The sequence below is a fragment of the Tamandua tetradactyla genome, chromosome 7 (assembly GCF_023851605.1).
Source record: "Tamandua tetradactyla isolate mTamTet1 chromosome 7, mTamTet1.pri, whole genome shotgun sequence".
NCBI classification, from domain to species: Eukaryota; Metazoa; Chordata; class Mammalia; order Pilosa; family Myrmecophagidae; genus Tamandua; species Tamandua tetradactyla.
Genome location: NC_135333.1, coordinates 122,006,194 through 122,026,635, shown reverse-complemented (window position 1 = coordinate 122,026,635; position 20,442 = coordinate 122,006,194). Strand labels below are relative to the sequence as shown.

The following is a 20,442-nucleotide window of genomic DNA, read 5'->3' as shown; positions in this document are numbered from 1 at the left end:
CTCCAAACTGTTTCCTCTTTTATAGGACTCCAGAAACTTATCAAGATCAACACAAATGGGTGGAGACATGTCGTCCCCTTATACAGCTTAACACCACTCTTGATTAAATCACATCTTCAGGGAGATGATCTTAATAACAGTTTCAAACCTACAGTATTGAATAAGGATTATTCTACCTTTATGAAATGGGATTTTGATAAAAACATAGCTTTTCTAGGGTACCTACATCCTTTCAAACCAGCACACCCATGTAGAGCAACTCTGTCAGATAGGAAGGCACATGGTTGGCGTCTGCTGAGGTCTTTGGCTTATGGACACCTCTGTCAGCTGGGAAGGCACATGGCAATGTCTGCTAGTTTTCTCTCTAGGTTTTTGGTTCTGGCTGTGTGGGCTCTCAAGGTTTTTCAAAATTGTTCCTTCTTAAAGGGCTCTAATAAGCAACCCCGCCTTGAATGGGTGGAGACACATCTCCACAGAAACCACCTAATCAACAGCTCTGACCCACAATTAGGTGGGTCACATCTCCATGGAAACAATAAAATATCCCACCTGGAAATATGAATGAAGATAAAAGGACATTTTTTGGGGGGTACACAACAGTTTCAAGCCAGCACAATAGCTAATATATCACTTGGAGTTTTCAAATGAACCTCACAAAATAGTTTGTGATTCTGTGCATTATTGCTTGAAAGAGAGGTTTGTTCATTCTATCAATATATTTACAAACATATATTTATACCTCATAGCTGTGGCAGAGAGATTCAAAGTAAGATTTGGCATACCATGCATTAGGTATAATTACAGTAGTATTCTCCATGTCTTCTCTACAATCAAAATACTTTTTCCTGTGCACATAGATTCTCAGGGACTCTATCTGACTAGAGACCTTTGTTCAGTACTTTTGGATTGCATCTGTTTTGTTTACATAACCATATTCCAGAAATCATTGTACAGTTGTTCACAGACTGGTTTTTGGGAATCATTATGCAACACTGCCCATCCGGTCCCATGGAGATGACGTAGTTTTATTCCTTTTCCTTCTCTTTCCCAACCAGGTACACTAAAGGGAAGCAGTTTCCCATTTTTATCCGTGTGGGATGTAGCTGTTTTTTTAGGGGTGCCATAACTTATGACCATGAATTTGGTGTTTCAACAATAGAAACATCACAGTCTAGAAAGTCAAAATCAGTAGAGCAGCAATTGGCATAGCATGATGTGCCTCATCCTGTGGCATCCATAGGTGAGAAGGCTTGGGCAGCTGGGAAGTGAAGGATGCCAATTCTGTACTACTTAGTAATAACGAGGTGTTCCAGTTACTAACTGATCTTAAAGTGCAGCATAAAAAATTCAGAAAGAATAAGCACAGTTCTGGGCAACAGAACTTGAATACTATCATTGATGAAACATTAAAATGCATATCAAAAGCACCATGCAGGCACCAGAGTCTGATGTTGTCAGAGAGTTTCTCACAGTAATGAAGAGCTGCAAGTTGATCAAAGCTGAAAATCTTCAGCTGCTAATTCACAAGCCTTTGAGTGCTGTTGAATTCCTGCTAATGGCAGGAAACAGGGAGGAGCAGTTCATGGAGGAGCAGATCAGCCTCTCTGCCACGCAGTCACAAGCATTCTAACTGCAGGGCTAGAGGCTGAGTAAAAGAAAAATACCAATGAGGAGGCAATGGATGGAGACGACCCAATATAGAAGAGCACAGCTTGCTGAGCACCTGGTAGAATGGAGAGCCACTGCAGCCATTTCCAGAACCCATCAGAGGATGGCTGATTTGGATTTACCCTTTATTCTGACAGGCCTGATTTCATGGTTAGTTGGGTAAGTCACAAAAATAAGCTATTCTCAAAAATAAGCTTAATAGGAAAATTTGTGCCCCAGGGAGAAGACACATGGTGAAGAGAGGCTAAGGTTGCCAGAGAAGAGAGCTAAAGAGGTGAGGACCAAGTTAAGGTTGATAATGAACAGACCCTTTTATGTACAAGTATTTTTCCTTGAGGACTCCAACTTAGTTGTGAGGAGGCCCCCTGTATGTGGCTGGTAAGGTGTCCTATTTCCTTTGCTATGTCCTGATTAGTTAGTTTGCACTGACTCGAATACATTGTTAGAATGTATTCTAACTAGATTGTATTCTAATTAGATTCTAACAATCTAACTAGATTGTTAGAATCTAGTTAGATGGCTAAAAATTCCTAGAATCACTGTTCTAGGTTAAAATAAGCCACTGAACTTGGCTCAACTTGGGAAACTTCCTAAACAGCAGCACCAATAAGAACAGACCAGGCCTGGCCAGCCTTTCCTCTGGGCTGCAGACTCCTTTCCACTACTGGGATAAGTCTTGTTTACTGGCCACTGTTTAGTCTTAGTTATTAGGGCCCCAGCTCATTCGCTTTGCAAAGACGCCCTTGAGTCAGACTGATAGAGGCAGCAGGAACAGTTGGTACAGTGGTGGCTGACTTCTGATAACTTTCAATTTGTTGTCTTGAAGGAGGAGCTCTCTGCAGGGACCTGCTGAGGCCAGGTGGAATTTATTTGTACAGGGAGCAAATCGTTTGATATTAAAGAAAGGGCCCAATTATATAGCCCTTTTTTGGGGCAGACATGAGGTTAGATAATAAGAATTTGAATTTGCTGGCTATTGTAAGGTTGCATCACTCACTGAAATTCAAATATTAGCATACTTAACTTTGTTAATTATTCTAATATTTATCAAAATGTTAACAAAAATGTTAACAAAAAATTTGTTAACATTCTGTCTTTGGAGCATTAATAACTCCAGGCATTTGGTTGCCTTAGGAACTGGAAATACTGCTAAAATCTGATTTCCCATGCTCATTCATTCTTTTCCTTATTTGGGGAAGAAAATACATATTTGACATCAGTTTTCTGGAATAGTTCTCATTTTGTTGTAATGTTACACATTTTCAATGCTAGTGCTAAATGTATTCCTTCCCCTGCCCCACTTCTCAGGTTATTACAGTCCAGCCCCTTATAAACTGATTGCACATACATTAGTTTTAGCCACACTGTCTAAGCATGACTGAACTTTGTTTACAGGCGACATGGAAATTAATGGAGAGGAGTATACTTTTTTAACTCTCAAGTATTGGGAATTTGACTTACTGATTTGTCTATCAAGTATGCGTGTGCCTATTTCAATGTTGGGTTTTAACCTAAAGTGTGTTAGATGCTTTCTCTGAATGTGTTTAGAACTTAACCTAGTTAGCAAATGTTTCCAGCTTGAGAAGTTTTATAAATCTTTGAAGGGTTTAATTTGCCATGGATAGAGGGAAATAAAGTGAAATGTGATTTAAAAACAAAATGAAACAAAACAAAACTGAAATCAAAGTGTCTACAGGGTTTTTCCCTACTGGAGACTCTAAGAGTGAATCTATCCTCTGTCCAAAAATGCTAAACTACTTTCTAGAGTAGCTGTATGAGTTTACATCCCTAACAGGAATGTATGAATGATACTGTTTCTCTGCATCCGTGCCAGTCTTAATTATCATAACTATATTTTATTTTGTCTATCTAACAGACATGTAGTGAATGTATTATGCTTGAAATATATTTCCCTACTAAGTTTTATGTCTTGTCATGTATTTATCTGTTGGCTGTATATTTTCTTTGGTGAAATGTCTGCCCATGTATTGACTCATTTTCTAGTGGAATTGCTTGGCTTTATTTTTTGAAGTTTGAATTGGAAGCATCACTGTGAATTCATACTTTAACTTAATAAAAATCACATTAGCTGGTTTTACCCAATGAAATGACCTAGAAACAATGGCTCAACCAAGAGCATCAGGTTCATTTAGGCATCCATACTGTGGTCTCCAAATACTATTTCCAATGGAAAGAAATTAGGTCCTGGGATTGCAGTATGAAATATTTTAGTATCCCGTTGCTATAACAAGCTACCACAAACAAATTTATTTTCAGATGGTTCTGGAGGGAAGAAGTCTAGAATGTATCAGCAGGTCTGTGTTTCTTCTGGAGACTTTAGGGGTAGAATTTGTTTCCCTGCCTTTTCCAGCTTTAGATGCTGTCAGCATTCCTTGGCTAGTAGCCATCATTCACTCTGTTCTTTCATTTGGTGATTAGATTTCCTTCTCTTACTCCTCTTCCTCCCTCTTCCAATTATATGGACTCTTTTGATTAAGTTGTACTACCTGGATAATCTAGGATAATTTCCTCATCTCAAAATCTTCAATTAAGTCACATCTGTAAATTCAACTATGGCAATGAAAGGTAACATTGACAATTTTGAAGATTGGTGTTTGACTATCTTTGAGATGGTGTTATTTTGTCTCCCACTAGTATTTATGGTGAGTGTGCAACATTTTTGCATACCAAATACTAGCATCTCTGATCTAAAGGACTTTGGAATCAACTTGAAAAGGCTCAGTGTTCATAAAGAGTAACCTTTGAACATCAATCAGGATGATAGCTGTAATGGGTTGAAAACCTATCAACTATATCTGTGTGCATGAGTTAACAAGAATTATTTTGGAAATGTAAGCAAATTGTTCACTAGATGTTCATTCATTTAGCAATTTTACATATTTTAATATGAGTTACAAAGTAAAATAAAAGACAAGAGTCTTAGTTTTGCCCAATTGGAAAATAATAATGAGTTTTTGAAAAATAAAATTATTGTTTATTCCTTTTAAAGGCTAGGCAGTATCCCACAAGATTAAGATATTGTGTATATATATTCCTATTAATGAATATATAAAGTAGTCTCTTATTTTGGTATTATAAACAGTATCATGTCATCATGAGTCATGCTTTTCAAATACACATGTGTTTAAAATTCCATTCTGGTTGCAATGAGTAAATTACATTCATAGATTATCATCTTTCTGCAAATATTCTTCCATAGATGTAATCTCTACTTACAAATTTGTATGTATGTTATCACCCTAACATCCCTGCTCACAACACAAACATTTATATATTAGTAAAGTTTCCCTTTTTTGCATTTTTTATTTTGTTAATAAATTAGTTTGTCTTTAACAAAATGTACTGCAACTTATTTTTCTTCGCTTTGTAAAATATATTTAACTTTCCTATCCTTCAATAAGGAAATCGGTCTAGAGAAATGTTTCTTTGCTCACTGACAAATATATATACTGAAACCCACACATATGAATGAAATCATCTGATAAGTTTTATTATTGTCTTTTTTATCTTATTCTACCCTTTGTTATGTTTGAATTGCTCATTTCCTTCAGCAGGTATCCTGCTTAAAAAATTGTCATCCGTCAATATTCTACATGCTTGGTGACTGTATACAAATAAACTGCTTACTAATAAATTAATAAATGAATGGTATTTCCACAATGCATAAATAGTTCTACATGGATATGCAAACACATGTTCATATTAAGAATTACAATCCAAGAATATTGAGTTTCTAACTTTCACTCAAATCGTATCTCATATTTCCTTAAAAGGTTTTATATTTTCCTTAAATGTGCCTTGTACCTTTTATGTCAAATTTATTCTTTTGGCAATTGTTCTAGTTTGCTAGCTGCTGGAATGCAACATGCCAGAGATGGATTGGCTTTTAATAAAAGGGGATTTATTTTGTTAGTTCTTCAGAGGAAAGGCAGCTAACTTTCATCTGAGGTTCTTTCTTATGTGGGAAGGCTCAGGGTAATCTCTGTTGGCCTTCTCTCCAGGCATCTGGGTTCCAACAACTTTCCCCAGGGTGATTCCTTTCTGCATCTCCAAAGGCCTGTGCTGAGCTGTGAGTGCAGGAGATGAGGTATGCTGAGCTGCTTGGGCTGTGCTACCTTGCACTCTCCATTTAAGCACCAGCCAATGAAGTCAAATGTCATTCATTGCAGCAGGCACGCCTCCTAGCCAACTGCAGATGTAATTAGCAACAGAAGAGGTTCACACACCATTGGCTTATGTCTGCAGCAACAGAACTAGGTGCCTTCACCTGGCCAAGTTGACATCTGAATCTAACTACCACAGCAATAAATGTTTATAATTACTGTGACTGAAATGACTATCATCTCATTAATTTCTAGGTGCTTACTGCTATTGAGCTAGAGTATCAACTTCTTTTAATACTGCTAGTTTCCTATTTAAATTTCTTAAGTTTACAGTATATATAAGAACATTCTCATGGGGAAAAAGCATATGCCACATTTCAACAATTTTAAAACACCAGTGGTCAGACATTCCATATTCCATGTACCACTGATGAAAAGAAAAGTTGTCAAGCTATGAACAATACTAGATGCCATCCATTTTACAGTGTTATGTGTAGGCACAGTACATGAAATATACCTAATATACAACTGAACATATTTTTTGAAAAAATTTTACTCCTTGAAAATGTGCATGATTTTATAGGTCAAAGTTTCATCGAGTGTGCAATGATTTGACAGTTCTGTTTTATTCTTTTGGTTCATTTCAAGTGCTGGCACCACATTGATCTTGAGATTTTACACCTAAGTCTCTGGGATCCAGGATGTAAACCCTGCCTCCTATCCTTCAGTCTACACTCTTGAGTCATTTTATAGATTACTGCACAAAGTTAGGTTGCATATTTCTTTCTGTGTAAAACTGCTCTTTACATTTTATAATGCTTAGCTATAGATTGAAAAGAACATTTATTAAGTTTTATTCAGAATTACTTTGTGTTTGTAATAGTATAATTTAGAGTTATCTTAATCCTAAATTTTCTCAATACTGAAAGTGATATCTTTCTCTTTCAAATGATTGTTCATATTTTTATTTCATGCCATTTTTCATCCTTAATAGATTTTTTTATATAAACTTACTCACTACATGTATTTGAATATCATTGTTAGACTAGAGTAACAAGGGATTTTACTCAATATTTTCCTCATTAGAATAATGAATTTTATTAAATCTTAAACTTTAATATTATGAAGTTAATTTCAGTCCAAATTATATTTTTAAAGAAAAATATTGAAGTGTTCTCTCAGTGAGATGCAAAAGATTGTTAGTCATATGACAAATGAACATACTAGAAAGGCTTAAGCAGTATTCAATGCAAGCTGTCATAAAGATGTTTTCAGAAAATTAATGTAGCTGAAATATAGGTAATTTTAAAAATAAACAAAGTGAAAACATCCAGGACTATTTATCCTTACCTTTGAAATCTTTCTTCGTATACCATTTACTTTACTTAGCTGAGAACAATGCTATTCTTTTGATTGAATCCTTGAAGGCTTTCTTAACTTGATCCTCAGGGTATAAATAAAGGGGTTCAATGTAGGGGAAATAGAAGAAATGAGCAGAGAAACCACTTTATTAATGGTCACTTCTTCCTTTGCTGTAGGATTCATATAGATGAAAATGCACGTGCCATACGTGATGGAAACCACAATCATGTGGGAAGAACAGGTTGAAAAGGCTTTCTTCCTTTGCTGGACAGAGGGGAATCTAAAAATCGTCCTGATGATGTAGGTGTAGGACAGAACTACACAAGTGAGAGTCATATTCAGGGTCAGTACAGCACAGATTATAACTGTCTGTTCTATGAACCATGTGTCTGAGCAGGCGATTTTCATTAGGGGAAATGCATCACAGCCAAAATGATCAATAATGTTAGAGTCACAAAATTCCAGTTTTAAACCCAGACTAAGTGGTGGGATTATTACACACAAACCAGATGCCCAACAACAGATGATGAGACTCCTGCAGACTGTTTTGCTCATGATGGTCACATAATGCAGGGGTTTGCAGATGGCCACATAGCGGTCATAGGACATGGCAGCAAGGAGAAAAAATTCTGTTACCGCAAAGAGGTCAGTAAAAAACACTTGGATCGCACAAGTGTTGTAGGTAATGACTTTGTCACCTGTTGCTATGCTATATAAGTACCTAGGAACACATGCAGATGTGAAAGATATTTCTAAGAAGGAGAAATTTTGTAAGAAAAAGTACATGGGTGTTTTAAGATGAGAATCCACATAGGTGAGTGTGATGATGGTCAGATTTCCAGTTACACTCAATGTGTAGGTGAGAAATAGAAATATAAAAATCAGAACCTGTAGCTGAGGGTCATCCGTCAGTCCCAGCAGAATGAATGTGGTTATTGTACCGTTTCTCATCACTGATTTCTGCCTAATCTGTATGAGATATTCAGAGAAATTTTCTTTAGATCATTATAACTATTCTAAACCTCAGCTACATTTCCCTACTACACTTTAAAAATTTATGTTTTACTCTTATTCGCCGCTTAGTTTTACCTTTTGGCAAAATAGGTTGCTGAGGAGATGTATTTTTCCTGGTAGCAATGATGTCCTTTTGCTCTCAAGAATTCTTCCAAATCAAAAAATTATGTAATAAAATTTCATACTAGATTTCATTCTTTTTCATGACACAACATATCTTTTTTAACAGCAGTAATAACAGATAAACTTCTGCTCAATGTACACATTCTACGGGAGGAATTGTGATCTTTGTCCCCAAACAAGATTTTTGTTTCCCCGTTGAGTTTTATGACAAGTGTTTAAACCCCTTTCTCTCTAAGCCCTGCTGCTGACACTCCTATATAATCTACCTTTTTCCTGAATAGACACATTATTTTTTATGAACATGTGTGTTATTTTTACTTTTGACAAAAGCGGTGACTGCCTCCTCCTTCCTCTCTGAATTTCAGTTCAAACAAATAACTTTTTCTTTATTGATTCCATTTGTGCCTAAAAATAACATATTTGTTGCAGAACCTTTTGCTTCTGCATCGACTGTAAGATGCCTCACAGATATTTCTCAGGTGTTGAACATTAGTTATGCAATAGGGACTCAAATAATTCCATTATACAATCATTATCTCATGGCTTGAGATTTTTAACATCAATAAATAGGAAAACTTTCTCCCTTGTATCCAATCTGTTTTAGGAGCAATTTTATTTTCTTGTTTAACCTCCTGTGTTCTCTTCTCACTGATTTGTGGTATGACTTAGCTGTGTGTATTTGCATATTTCCTAGTGTTACCAATATACAGATGAAGCAGTGACTGTGGCACATGATTTAACTGAATTTAGAAGCCTTCTAGGGAATTTAATTCTCAATCAGCAACTATCAACACTTTAAATCATGTTTTTTTTGCAGCCCACCTATTTTCTTCCATATTTTCCCTAATATGTAGGGTAATGCATGCATTACTGTGAAACCTTACTTGGACCTTCAAACTCAAAGCATTTAGTCTTTAAAATATATTTTCCCAAGATATGAAAACTTATTTTAAGGAAATCTAATACACAGATTGGTAATAAATTATAACCTACTGATTTCTGTTTATTCTGTCTTTCAAACAAATGTGTGAAATGAACACAGAGTTCTTCAGTGCGAGCCAATGTGTTATCCTTTAAGGGAGTCTGTGGGTGTGGGGAATGTGGGTTTGATGGGATGAGGGGGTATAGGACCATGTTTCTTCTAAACATATAAAGACATTGAATTTGTAGCAAATGTTGCCATGGATACTTCTTAGATTAAGTTAGGTATGGAATTTTTAGTGCCTCTTAGGCATAAAATCCTTCCAGACAATGATATCTTGGATCGCACAAGATATACATATATACATAGATATACATGATAAAAACTCTCTAAAAATGACATAATAAATACATATTGGATACATGACCAACTATACAAGTTATCATTAAAATCCATTTTCTTCTCAGGAGGAAAATATGACCAAATTCTACAAAGGGAATTATAATCGAAGAGAAAAGCATCATCATACTTACGTTTCTCTTAGTAAATCAGAGCATCTTTTGGTTGTTTAAACAGCAATATTATGACTATGTTGACCATGATATTTTGATGAATACGTTTATATCTTCTTTACTGGCATGTCTGGGTATGCCTAGAGCTCTCTGGGATTGCCATCCTCAGCAGGGTTTACAGACTACCTGATATAAGTCCCCATATATACTCTTTCCATCATTGAAAAGAAAAAGAATCACTCTAAAGGCAAGAGTGTCAGCAACTCAACCCACTGGTAGAAGGGACAATATTCTAAATAATCAGGAAAGAGAGATGCTTTTGCAGTGGAAAGCATGACTTTTTAAAATTGCCGAATATGCCAGCAAGTCAAAAAAGCCATCCTTTGTGACGTAGAATCATTAGTGAATTTTCTGAGTAATGAATTTTGGCAAAAAATCGAAAAAACAAGGCTTCAGTGGGGACCATGTCCTTGGAGACAGAATGATAGAGATCATGGAGGACAACTATTTTTGTTGAATAACATGAATCATTTTTAAAGCTTTCATTCCTACTTAAGTATTTTGTAGATCAATAGCCTCTAATATATAAATACAAACATTTATTATATGATATGGATTTTTATTATAGTTGGACCTTTTTAATCAGATAGGCAGAAAGAAAAGTTTATACAATTATATAAGGCTCCTGATACATTGAAAGACTTATCCTACCAGATTTTCTTTCACTAAGTATACCATTATATTGTAGGTGTGATTTAAAAATGCATAAACATATGCTCTCAATATTAACATAGATGTGTAAATATGCTTTTCTGTCTTTAAAGGTGTTTCATAATATACATTTCTTTTCTTTCTAATTCGTTATATTAGTCAAGTTGGCTGTATGAAAATGTTGTCATTTATTTTAATAATGCCTAAATTAAGTTTAAATTTCTTCGTTGTGAATAGTTATTTAATATTCTATCAAAAGCATTGTCATACTAATATTTTTCCATATGTGTGCAAATTATTGCTAAAATGCAACACTTCTATGAATAAGAAGGGATGTTTATCTCTATGAACATTTCTTATTCACAGAAATGTTGTACATTGTTGCAAAACTACCTTAAGTTTAGCTTGTTTTTTAAATTTCTCACTGTAACTAGTTCATTAATGCACATTTTCATGTTTCAGGTCTATTCATACTTTCTTTTTATAAATATGTTAATTTTGTATTCTACATTTATAAGAAGTCTTTCCAAGTGTCTGTGCTGATTTTTTATATGTGGTTTATAGTTTTATACAGGCAACTCCATCAAATTTTTTTTTTGCTTTTTAGTTTTAATGGCTTTATGAGATATAATTGACCTACAATAAACTACATATATTTAAAGTGTACAATGTGATAAGTTTTTACACATATATACTCTCAGGAGTAATACCACAATCAAGGTAATTAACATATGCTACATACACTCGAGTGACCCTGTTCCTGTTTTAATCATTCCCTCTTCCCTCTAGGCAATTTGCTGGTTCACAGCTAATCACTGATGTGTTTTCAGTAACTATAGATTAGTTTGCATTTTGTAGAATTTTATATCAATGTAATCGTACTGTATGAACTCATTTCCATCTTGCTTAATTTGCTCAGCCTACTTTTTTTGGTGATACATCAATGTTATGTACATTTATATAATTCAATCTGTTAAATTTCTGAGAAAAAATCCAAAGTGTAGTATATCACAATCTGGTTTCTTATAATAACTGTGTGTATATATTTTATCATTTCAATTTTGCAGCCAATTATAAGTAAAGATGCTAGGAACATTTATGCCATGGTCTCTGAAGTGGTAGGTGCTTTCATTTCTACTGAATAAGTACCTAGGAATGGAATGGATGGGTTTTAGAGGTATATGTTCAAATGCTTAAAAATCTGTGAGCTGTTTTCCAAAGTGGTTTTCTGATTTTGGATTCCTATCAGCAATGTAGTAGTGTTTTATTTTGTCTATATTCATGGTATGATTAATCTTTGTAATTGTAGACATACTAGTTGATATCAGATTGTGAGGTTAATTCGCATATACCTAATAGCTATTGAGTTCAGGCATCTTTTGGTTTGCTTATTTGTTGTATGTCTTCCTTGTTGAAGTGTCTGTTTAAACCTTTTGCCTATTTTAAATTTTGTTTTGTTTTTGGTTTAGATAATTCTTTATACAGTCTTGATTCAATCTTTTTTCAGGTATGTGATTCACAGATACTTTAACCCATTTTTAGCTTGTCTTCTTATTCTTGGAACACTGTCTTTTCAATTGCAGATATTCTTAATTTTGATAAATTGCATTTCTACACTTTTTTGAAAGCAGTTTTGAGATATATTCACATACCATAGAAATCATACAAAGTGTACAAACAGTGGCTTTTAATGTAAACACAGTGTCGCACATTCATCATCACAATCAATTTTCAAACATTTTCTTAACTCATCACCCATACCCCTTCACAGTCACCTCTCAGCTCCTGTATCTTCCCCCAGCCCTACATAATCAGTAATCAAATTCTGTCTCTATAGATGTATTTATATTTATATTTTATACAATGGAATCATAGCATATGTAGTACTTAGGTATCTGGTTCTTTCCTTTACCATAATGTTTGTTTTCTGCTTTTAATTAATTAATTTTTTTTTTTTGCTTTTAACTAATTAATTTTAATTAGAGAAGTTGTAGGTTTGTATTAAGGTAATGTAAAAGCTGCAAAATTCCCTTCTACCCCTCTGTTTTGGGCACTTTGTATTTGTGTGGTACCTTTGTTACAATTGAGGAAAGAGTATTGGAATATTATACAAACTATTGTCCAAAGTTTGCATTATGTGTACTTTTTTCTATTTACCACCCATTATGAACACCTCATAATAGTGACATACCTTTGTTATAGTTCATAAAAGAGCATTCTTTTATTTGTACTGTTAACCACAATCATCATTCACAGCAGGATTCACTGTGTTCCATTATCCCATGTTTTATCCTCTAGCTCTCCTTCTATTACCATGTTCAACCACAATCACATACATAATTCAGTACTATCAAGTACACTCACAATAACATACTACCATCACCACTGTCCATTTCCAAACATTTACAATCAACCTATTTAAAAATTCTGCACAAAGTAAACATCAGCTGCCCATTCTCTACTGTAATTCTATTTATTGGTAACCTATTTACTAGATTCTAACTCTATGAGTTTGCATATTATAATTAGTTCATTTTAGTGAGATCATCCACTATTAGTCCTTTTGTGTCTGACTTATTTCACTCAACATAATGTCCCCAAGGCTACTCCATGTTGTCACATTCCTCAAGACGTCATTCTTTCTCACAGCTAAGTAATATTCCATTTGTTTGCATATACCACATATTGTTTATCCATTTCCTGGTTGATGGACACTTTATTTCCATATTTTGACAATTGTGAATAATGCTGCTTTGAACTTTAGTGCAGAAATGTGTGTTTGCTGCTTTATATATACTGCTTATAGAACTGCTTACAGTTCTTACATGTGTATATATACCTAGTTGTAGGATTGTCAGATCATAAGGCAATTCTATACGTAGCTTTCTGAGAAACCATTGAACTGTCTTCCATGGTGGTTGCAACATTTTACTTTCCTACCAACAAGGAATGAGTGTCCCCATGTATGTACAACCTCTCCAATGCTTATAGTTTTCTGCTTTTTTAATAATGGCCGTTTTAGTATGTGTGAAATGATTTCTCATTGTGGTTTTTATTTACATTTCCCTAATAGCTAGTGATGGTGAGCATCTTTTCATGTGCTTTTTAGCCTTTGTATTTCCTTTTTGGAAACATGTCTATCCATGTCTTTTGCCCACTTTTTAATTGCGTTATATGTCTTTTTATTGTTGAGTTGTAGGATTTATTTACGCTGGATATTAAACCTGTATCAGGTTTCCAAACATTTTCTCTCATTGAGTGGGTTGCCACTTTTGTGTTCTTGTCAAAGACATGTGAAGCACAGACATTTTTAATTTTGAGGCATTCCCATTTATCTATTTTTTCTTTTGTAGCTTGTGCTTTTGGTTGTTAAGTCAAAAAGAAGATTACCATAAATGTTGAGGATTCTTACCTACTTTTCCTTCTAGGAATTTTATGGTCCTGGCTCTTATATTTAGGTCCTTGATCCATTTTGAGTTAATATTTGTGTGAGGTTTGAGATAGCATCCTCTTTCATTCTTTTGCTTATAGTGTCCAGTTCTCCCAGCAACTTTTATTGAAGAGACTCTTCTGTCCAAGTTAAGTGGACTTGCCAACCTTGTCAAATACCCATGGGCCATAGATGTGAAGGTCTGTTTATGAACTCTCAATTTAATTCCTTTGGTTAATACATCTATCTTTATATCAGTACCATGCTGTTTTGACCAAAGAGCCCTGGGGAGAAGGTCAGAAAAGATACTGAAAATCCTTTTGACAGCTACCAATGCTGGACTTTCCTAGCTTACCCAGTAGATAGCATCCTTCTTCAAACTGTTCTCTGCAAACCTAAGGAGGCTCTGCATCTTTAAACCCCCCAAGTTTTGCCCCTTTTGAGGGAGGTGTTTATAGAATAACCATGACAATCACTGTCCTAAGTGTACTAAAACAATGACTCTGAGCTGCGATTCAGTGATATAAACTCACGGAACAAAAGCCAAGATCAGCACTCAGCTGTGTCCAACACCTGTTCTTGGGAAGGAGGGCATCCATGTCCCTCTCCATCCATAGCAGCCCAGCCAGGGACCAGACTCTAGGTGGCTAGCTTTGAGATTGGGGGATGGCACTGGTAATCTTTGTAGAATGAGTTGCTCATAGTTTTTTACTGAAGTTTCACAGTCTCTTCATCCTGCTTTTCCATGGATGCTGTACAGAGCACCATTGGCCTCCAGAGACAAGAACTGTTTCTGACTGTCCACTAGCTGTTTTTGGAGGAGAATTGAGAACTGTAGCTCCATAGTCAGCCGAATTCCCTGCTGTGAGTGTATTCAATTTTTAATGGATCAAAATTTTCACTTTTTTTTGCTAAGAAATTGTGACCTAACCCAATATCAACATTTATTTTGTGTTAACTTCTGCAAATAGTGCACATTATGCATAGAAGTTTATGTTATTTAACATGGATATCCAATTCTTCTCTAGCCTTTGTTGAAAAGACTATCCTTCACCAATGAATTATTTTTGCATCTCTATAAAAACATCATTGGACCATAAATCATATCTCTTAATTATTGTATCTCCACAGTACATGATAAAAATCAGATAGTATTGGCCCTACAACTTAAAAAATTATTTTTATTAAAAAAGATTTTTTTTGTAGGCTGTATGGTGGGGTCACACTTCATTCTTTTTCCATTTGAGTATCCCATTATTGCAGCACCATTTCTTGAATTCTTGTTCTTGTTTGTTCGTTTGTTTTGGGAAGTGCATGGGCCAGGAACTGAACCTGGGTCTCCTACATGGCAGGAGAGGATTCTACAACTGAATTACCCTTGTGTCACATCCCCTGCCCCCACCAACTTTTTTATTTTGCAGAGTTGATTGAGTTATTCTAGATCTATTGCATTTCCACTTAATTAATTTATAATCAGCTCATCAATTTTATATACATTGTTTGATTTTGATTGGGATTGCAATGAATCTAGAGATTGATTTGGATAGGCTTGAACTTAAAAATTGATCTATTAAGGTGTCATATACCACCATTTATAAGTGTCTCTTTAAATGTTTCGCAGCAAAATTTCTAGTTTTCAGTATACATGTCTTTCACATCTTTGGCAGATTTAGGCCTAAATATTTCTCATATTTTAGGTGCAGCTTCGAATTTTCAATTACTGGTTTTTTTTTAATATACCAATACATTTGAATTTTGCATGTGCATCTTTATATTGCAACATCTTAACACTCTCTTGGTAGTTCTACTGACATTTTTTTGTAGAAGATATGCAATTTTCTGCAAAGATGATTTTGTTGAAAGCAAATAGAGACAACTATTTTCTTCCCTCCAGTGCATCTAAACCTTTATTCCTTAACTATTTCATCATAACCTCCAGTAGAATGTTGAATACAAGTGGTGAGTGCAAACATCTTTGGCTTATTTTAGGGGGTGAAGCATTCAGCATTTCACCACATTAAATTTGATGTTAGTTGTCATTTATTGTAGATGTCTGTTTGTTTTCTTAGGGTTGCCATAAGCAGTTCCACAATGTGGATAGTTTCACAAAACAGAATTATATTGTCTCACAGTTCTGGATCTAGTAAGCTGAAATAAAGGTGCAGGCATTTCCATGCTTCCTTTGAGTCTGTAGGGTTCTGGCAGTGCTTACCAACAACTTATGACATTTTCTGTTCTGGAACATGGCCACCTTCTCTCCCTTTGTTTCTCCATCTGTCTCATTTTCTCTTCTTGTAAGGACATAAGGCCTTATGAGACATAAGGCCCACCCTAACCCAGTTTGGCCTGAATTTAACTATCATTATCTTCAAAGATCTCTACCTAAATAAGGTTTAAATATGGTAGGGTACTAGGACACAAGCATATCTTTTTTTTTTGGGAAATAATTCAACTCATATCAGAATGAGAAAATATCCTTTCTTTACTTGTGTGCTGATAATTCTTATTAGAAATGGATGTTGAATTTTTCAAATGTTTCTGAGGCATAATTTGATATGACTATATTTATGCTTATTTTTCATTTTTAATATCACAATATGTTAAAGTGCAGTGCTGGTTATAGAGTTTTGGAGAAATCCTTTTTCAGAATAAGAAAAGTCCCCTCTATTTCTTGTATGTTAAGAGATTTATCACAAAGGTTTTTGAAATTTTCAGAGGCAGTTTCTACATCTATTTATAGCCTCAATATTTCCTCTTTTCTTTGTTAATATTTGGGGTAAGAAATAAAAGAATTGAAATGTTAGTCACATGAATCAGAAATCTCATGCAATTTCATGGTATATGAAGAAATTAAATAGTAGAAGTATTTCTGAAGCACAGGAGAACCAGAAAGACTTCTGGAACCTAAATCAGAGTTCCATAGACTCTTTCTTTTTATATTAGCATGACCACTGTTCGCAAAAATATGTGAGTCTTTAAATACTGGCTGCAGTTGTGTCATTTACACTGAAGAACATTTATAGGTTATAATTTCACAGGTGGCTTCCATTATTTGTCTTTCCTCAACATCTACCACGTTTAATATAAAACCAAGAAGCCTACTACCATTATGATATTGCCAGAATGATCATCCACAGTGGAATAAGAATTCCTTGCATAAGTTAATCATGATTTCTCCCATGTGGCATTTCAAGTTTCCTTTATTTTCAGTTACTCTCCTTTCTTCACCCTTTTTCACAGACATTTAATCTGGTTTCTACTTATTTGAAGTTAGAATTTCTTTTTCTGGAAAATTGGTTTACATAACTAATATACCAATTGAGGATGTCACATTAATTAGCCACACAAACTATATTCTGATCTTGGACATTACTGTTGGAAAAATAAGTTTCTTTTTAATTCTATCAATATTTATTTAAAGTGTTTGCTATACCACATAGCTGTAGCAGAAGGATTGATACAATTTTTGACACACTATACACCAGGTATCATTACAGTATTATTTTCCATTCCTTCTCCCCAAATAAAAGGATTTTTTTACTATGTACACAGATTCTCAGTGGCTTAGATTTGCCCACAGACCATTGTTCAGGAGTTTCAGGTTCCATCCAGCTTGTGGATATAACCATATTCCAGGGATCATTGTACAGTTGTTCACAGACTTTGCTTTTGGAAAACATTATGTAACCACACTTATCCATCCCATGGAAATGACATGTTTTTTTTTTTTTTATTTCCTTCCCAATACCAACCATGTTACTGGATAAAAGCCATGGATTCTTTTGCCCAACATACTCAACAACCAATTTCTGAGTCACCAGTGTTTCAAAGAGAGAAAAAGTTTATTACCAGGCATGTAGTAGGAGAGCAGATGGCCAAACGGCCCAAAATCTGTCTCCTCAAACCACAGTTATTATGATAGTTTTATTAGGGAAAGGGATGGGAAGGGTTAGGATAATGAGCACAGCAGCCCCAGATGATGTAATTAGAGGTGATTTAATATTGAGCATGTGCAGATTGATTACATGCTTAGAGAGCGCATATAAGAAAATGGTGGGATAAGGTATAAGTGATTTGTAGGTTAAAGTCTAAGCTACTATGTATATCAGATGGGCCTACTTGGTCAGATCCAGGCTCAGTTATCAAGATAACTTTGGATTTGGGGTGGGTTAGCTCTGGGATGACCCAAGAAGGGTCTTGGGTTAGCCCCTTCATTAATAAACATCAGGGGCTGTCTTTACTGGTTGCTAGACTCTCAAGTTGAAAAATTGGACAGCTGGGTACAAATGAAGGTTAGTCACAAGATTTTTAGAGTCACAGGGGCAGAAGATAAGGTCTATACAATCATTATCAGAGATCAAGGCAGCTGGATTACAATGGAGAGATTTAAGGAATTTCTCTCTGTCTACTCCAATATACCAGAAAGCAAAAAGGAATATCTACATAATGATTCGGTAATCAAAATCCTCCCATAAATCCTAATTTCTCAGTTATAATTCCTCCCTCTCATTTGATCTTATCTCTGAATCTTGAGGGATATCTGGGCAATGACTCTAACTGCTTCAAGGCTGAAAAGGGGCATTGTTATTAAGAGACAAAGGGATGAAATGATGAAACCAATTGTTCTTGGAGAGTCCAGTATCCCTGAGTTTCAGAGATTCTCTGGCATTGGAATAATCTGGAGGTTTCAATTTTATGAACAACAAAGCTTAATAAGTAAAATTTTACAGAACACAGGATATCTTTCAGAGTTTCCAGGAACACTGTTGTTTGAGGTTTGCCATATTGCAGCAATTTTCAATATCTGGCTGAAACTTGCATGACAGTAACCTCCAGAATGACCTCTTAACTCAATGTGAAATCTCTTAACCATTGAAACTCTATTGCTTTTCCCCCTTTTGGTCAGTTAATCCATGATGCCAGGGACAAGGTCATTCTTGGAACTTATGTCTCATGATGCCAGGGCCAGGCTTATACCCCTGGAAATTATATCTCATGTATGGGGGAAGCTCAGAGAGTTACCAAATTTGAGCAACATCAGGGATTTTCTGGAGATGACACTTAGGCACTAATCATAGGTAGGTTCAGTTTGCTATTACAGAAATAAGTTTCAAAAGGGCAAGCCTCAAAATTCAGGACTTGACTTATTAAATTGGGTGCCCCTGTTCCTTAAGAAAATGTCAGGAATTCCCCAGGTGGGAAGTTTAATAATTCTATTTTTGCAAAGTCAAAGGGTCTTTACAAGCACTTTTTCACTGCCCCAAATACTCTGAAATGTATCGTGACATAATATTAACTTGTAAGAATATTAAGATTTTGTTCTTTATTCCAGGTTCTAATTCAAATAAAGCTAACAGGTTGTTTAAATTAACTGGCTAGACAGATTAAATTGGATAGTATGCTACAGAAAACTTAAAATTTGGGCAAAATATTTTTGTTTTTATCTCACACAAAAGCTGAAGCTTTAAAACAAGACTGTTTTTTTAACCTGGTATATTGATTTACCTTAGTTTTAACCAGATTAGTTTCAATCACATTTTTAATCGAGTTTGATCTCTTTCAGTTTTTTCTAACAGTTGCTATATGGACTTTAACTCCCAGAGCTGGAGAACTAAATCTGAGTCTTGGGTGTCACGCAGATATTTAAGGTTCCAGGGAACTACTAGGTTATATAAAGAGTAAAGCATTTCAGAATGTAAAGATAGCAGTTAAAGCTTATACTCTGAGCTTTAATTTTTCCTTTTTTCTTTTTTTTTGCATGGACAAGCTCCAGGAATCAAACCTGGGTCTCTGGCATAACAGGTGAGAATTCTCCCGCTGAGCCACTATTGCACCTCCCTGAGCTTTAATTTTATAAGCATTTTTCAATGAAGCTACTTTCAGAAATAAAAACATTAGACAGTTGTTTTATATTAATAAGACATAGCAGAAGTTTTGCTCTGTTTCACTTTACACATTTACCAGAGTTATGTTAATTAACAGATACAAACATAATTTATATATTTGGCCTATCTATTGAAGTCTTTCCCTGCTTTAGATAGAGCCCTGACCTATGGCTAATCACATATAGTTTTAGGGAAAGATTAGAACAAAGCAGTGCAATTTAAAACTTGGCTGTTTCTATGATCTACAGCTTTTTCAGAATAACTGAAACCATGACTAGCAACACCATACCATTGCTGAACATCATACAGACTGGTATCAGAAATAACATGGACAGTGAGAAACTTGTCAAATTTTTAGGAATTTTTATAATGTTTCTAAATATATGAATAATATTATTTCACCCATACAAATTTAACCAGCAACAGGATAGAAAAATCTCTTTTAACAAATGTGATACTTCCCAAACACTTCCTATGCAATAGGTTAAACTATTTTAGCACCTTCCTTACACAAGGTGAAAGAACAAATTTTTTGTAATAGTTATCCCTTAACAGTGATAAGACTTGTCCTCTGAAATAAAGGATAAGAAGGCTGTGCTAATTTGCAAGGAAGTATGCCCCCTAGAAAAGTCATGTTTTGATCAAAACCCCATTTCATAAAGGTGGATTAGTTCCTATTCAATACTGTATG

At 34.9% G+C, this 20,442-nt stretch overlaps 1 protein-coding gene and 1 pseudogene across 1 annotated transcript; one reads left to right on the top strand and one right to left on the bottom strand.

Annotated features, from left to right (window-relative positions):
* Positions 1-1,014: 1,014 nt before the first annotated feature.
* LOC143690640 (DNA-directed RNA polymerase III subunit RPC9 pseudogene) lies at positions 1,015-2,235 on the top strand (annotated as a pseudogene).
* Positions 2,236-7,193: 4,958 nt separating this feature from the next.
* Positions 7,194-8,105, bottom strand: LOC143690106 (olfactory receptor 6C68-like). The gene has a single exon (XM_077168095.1). The coding sequence runs from the start codon at positions 8,103-8,105 to the stop codon at positions 7,194-7,196; it is 912 nt and encodes a 303-aa protein (XP_077024210.1).
* Positions 8,106-20,442: the final 12,337 nt, after the last annotated feature.

Excerpts from the sequence above, each read along its gene's own strand:
- LOC143690106 (XM_077168095.1), bottom strand. The coding sequence starts at position 8,105 with ATGAGAAACGGTACAATAACCACATTCATTCTGCTGGGACTGACGGAT.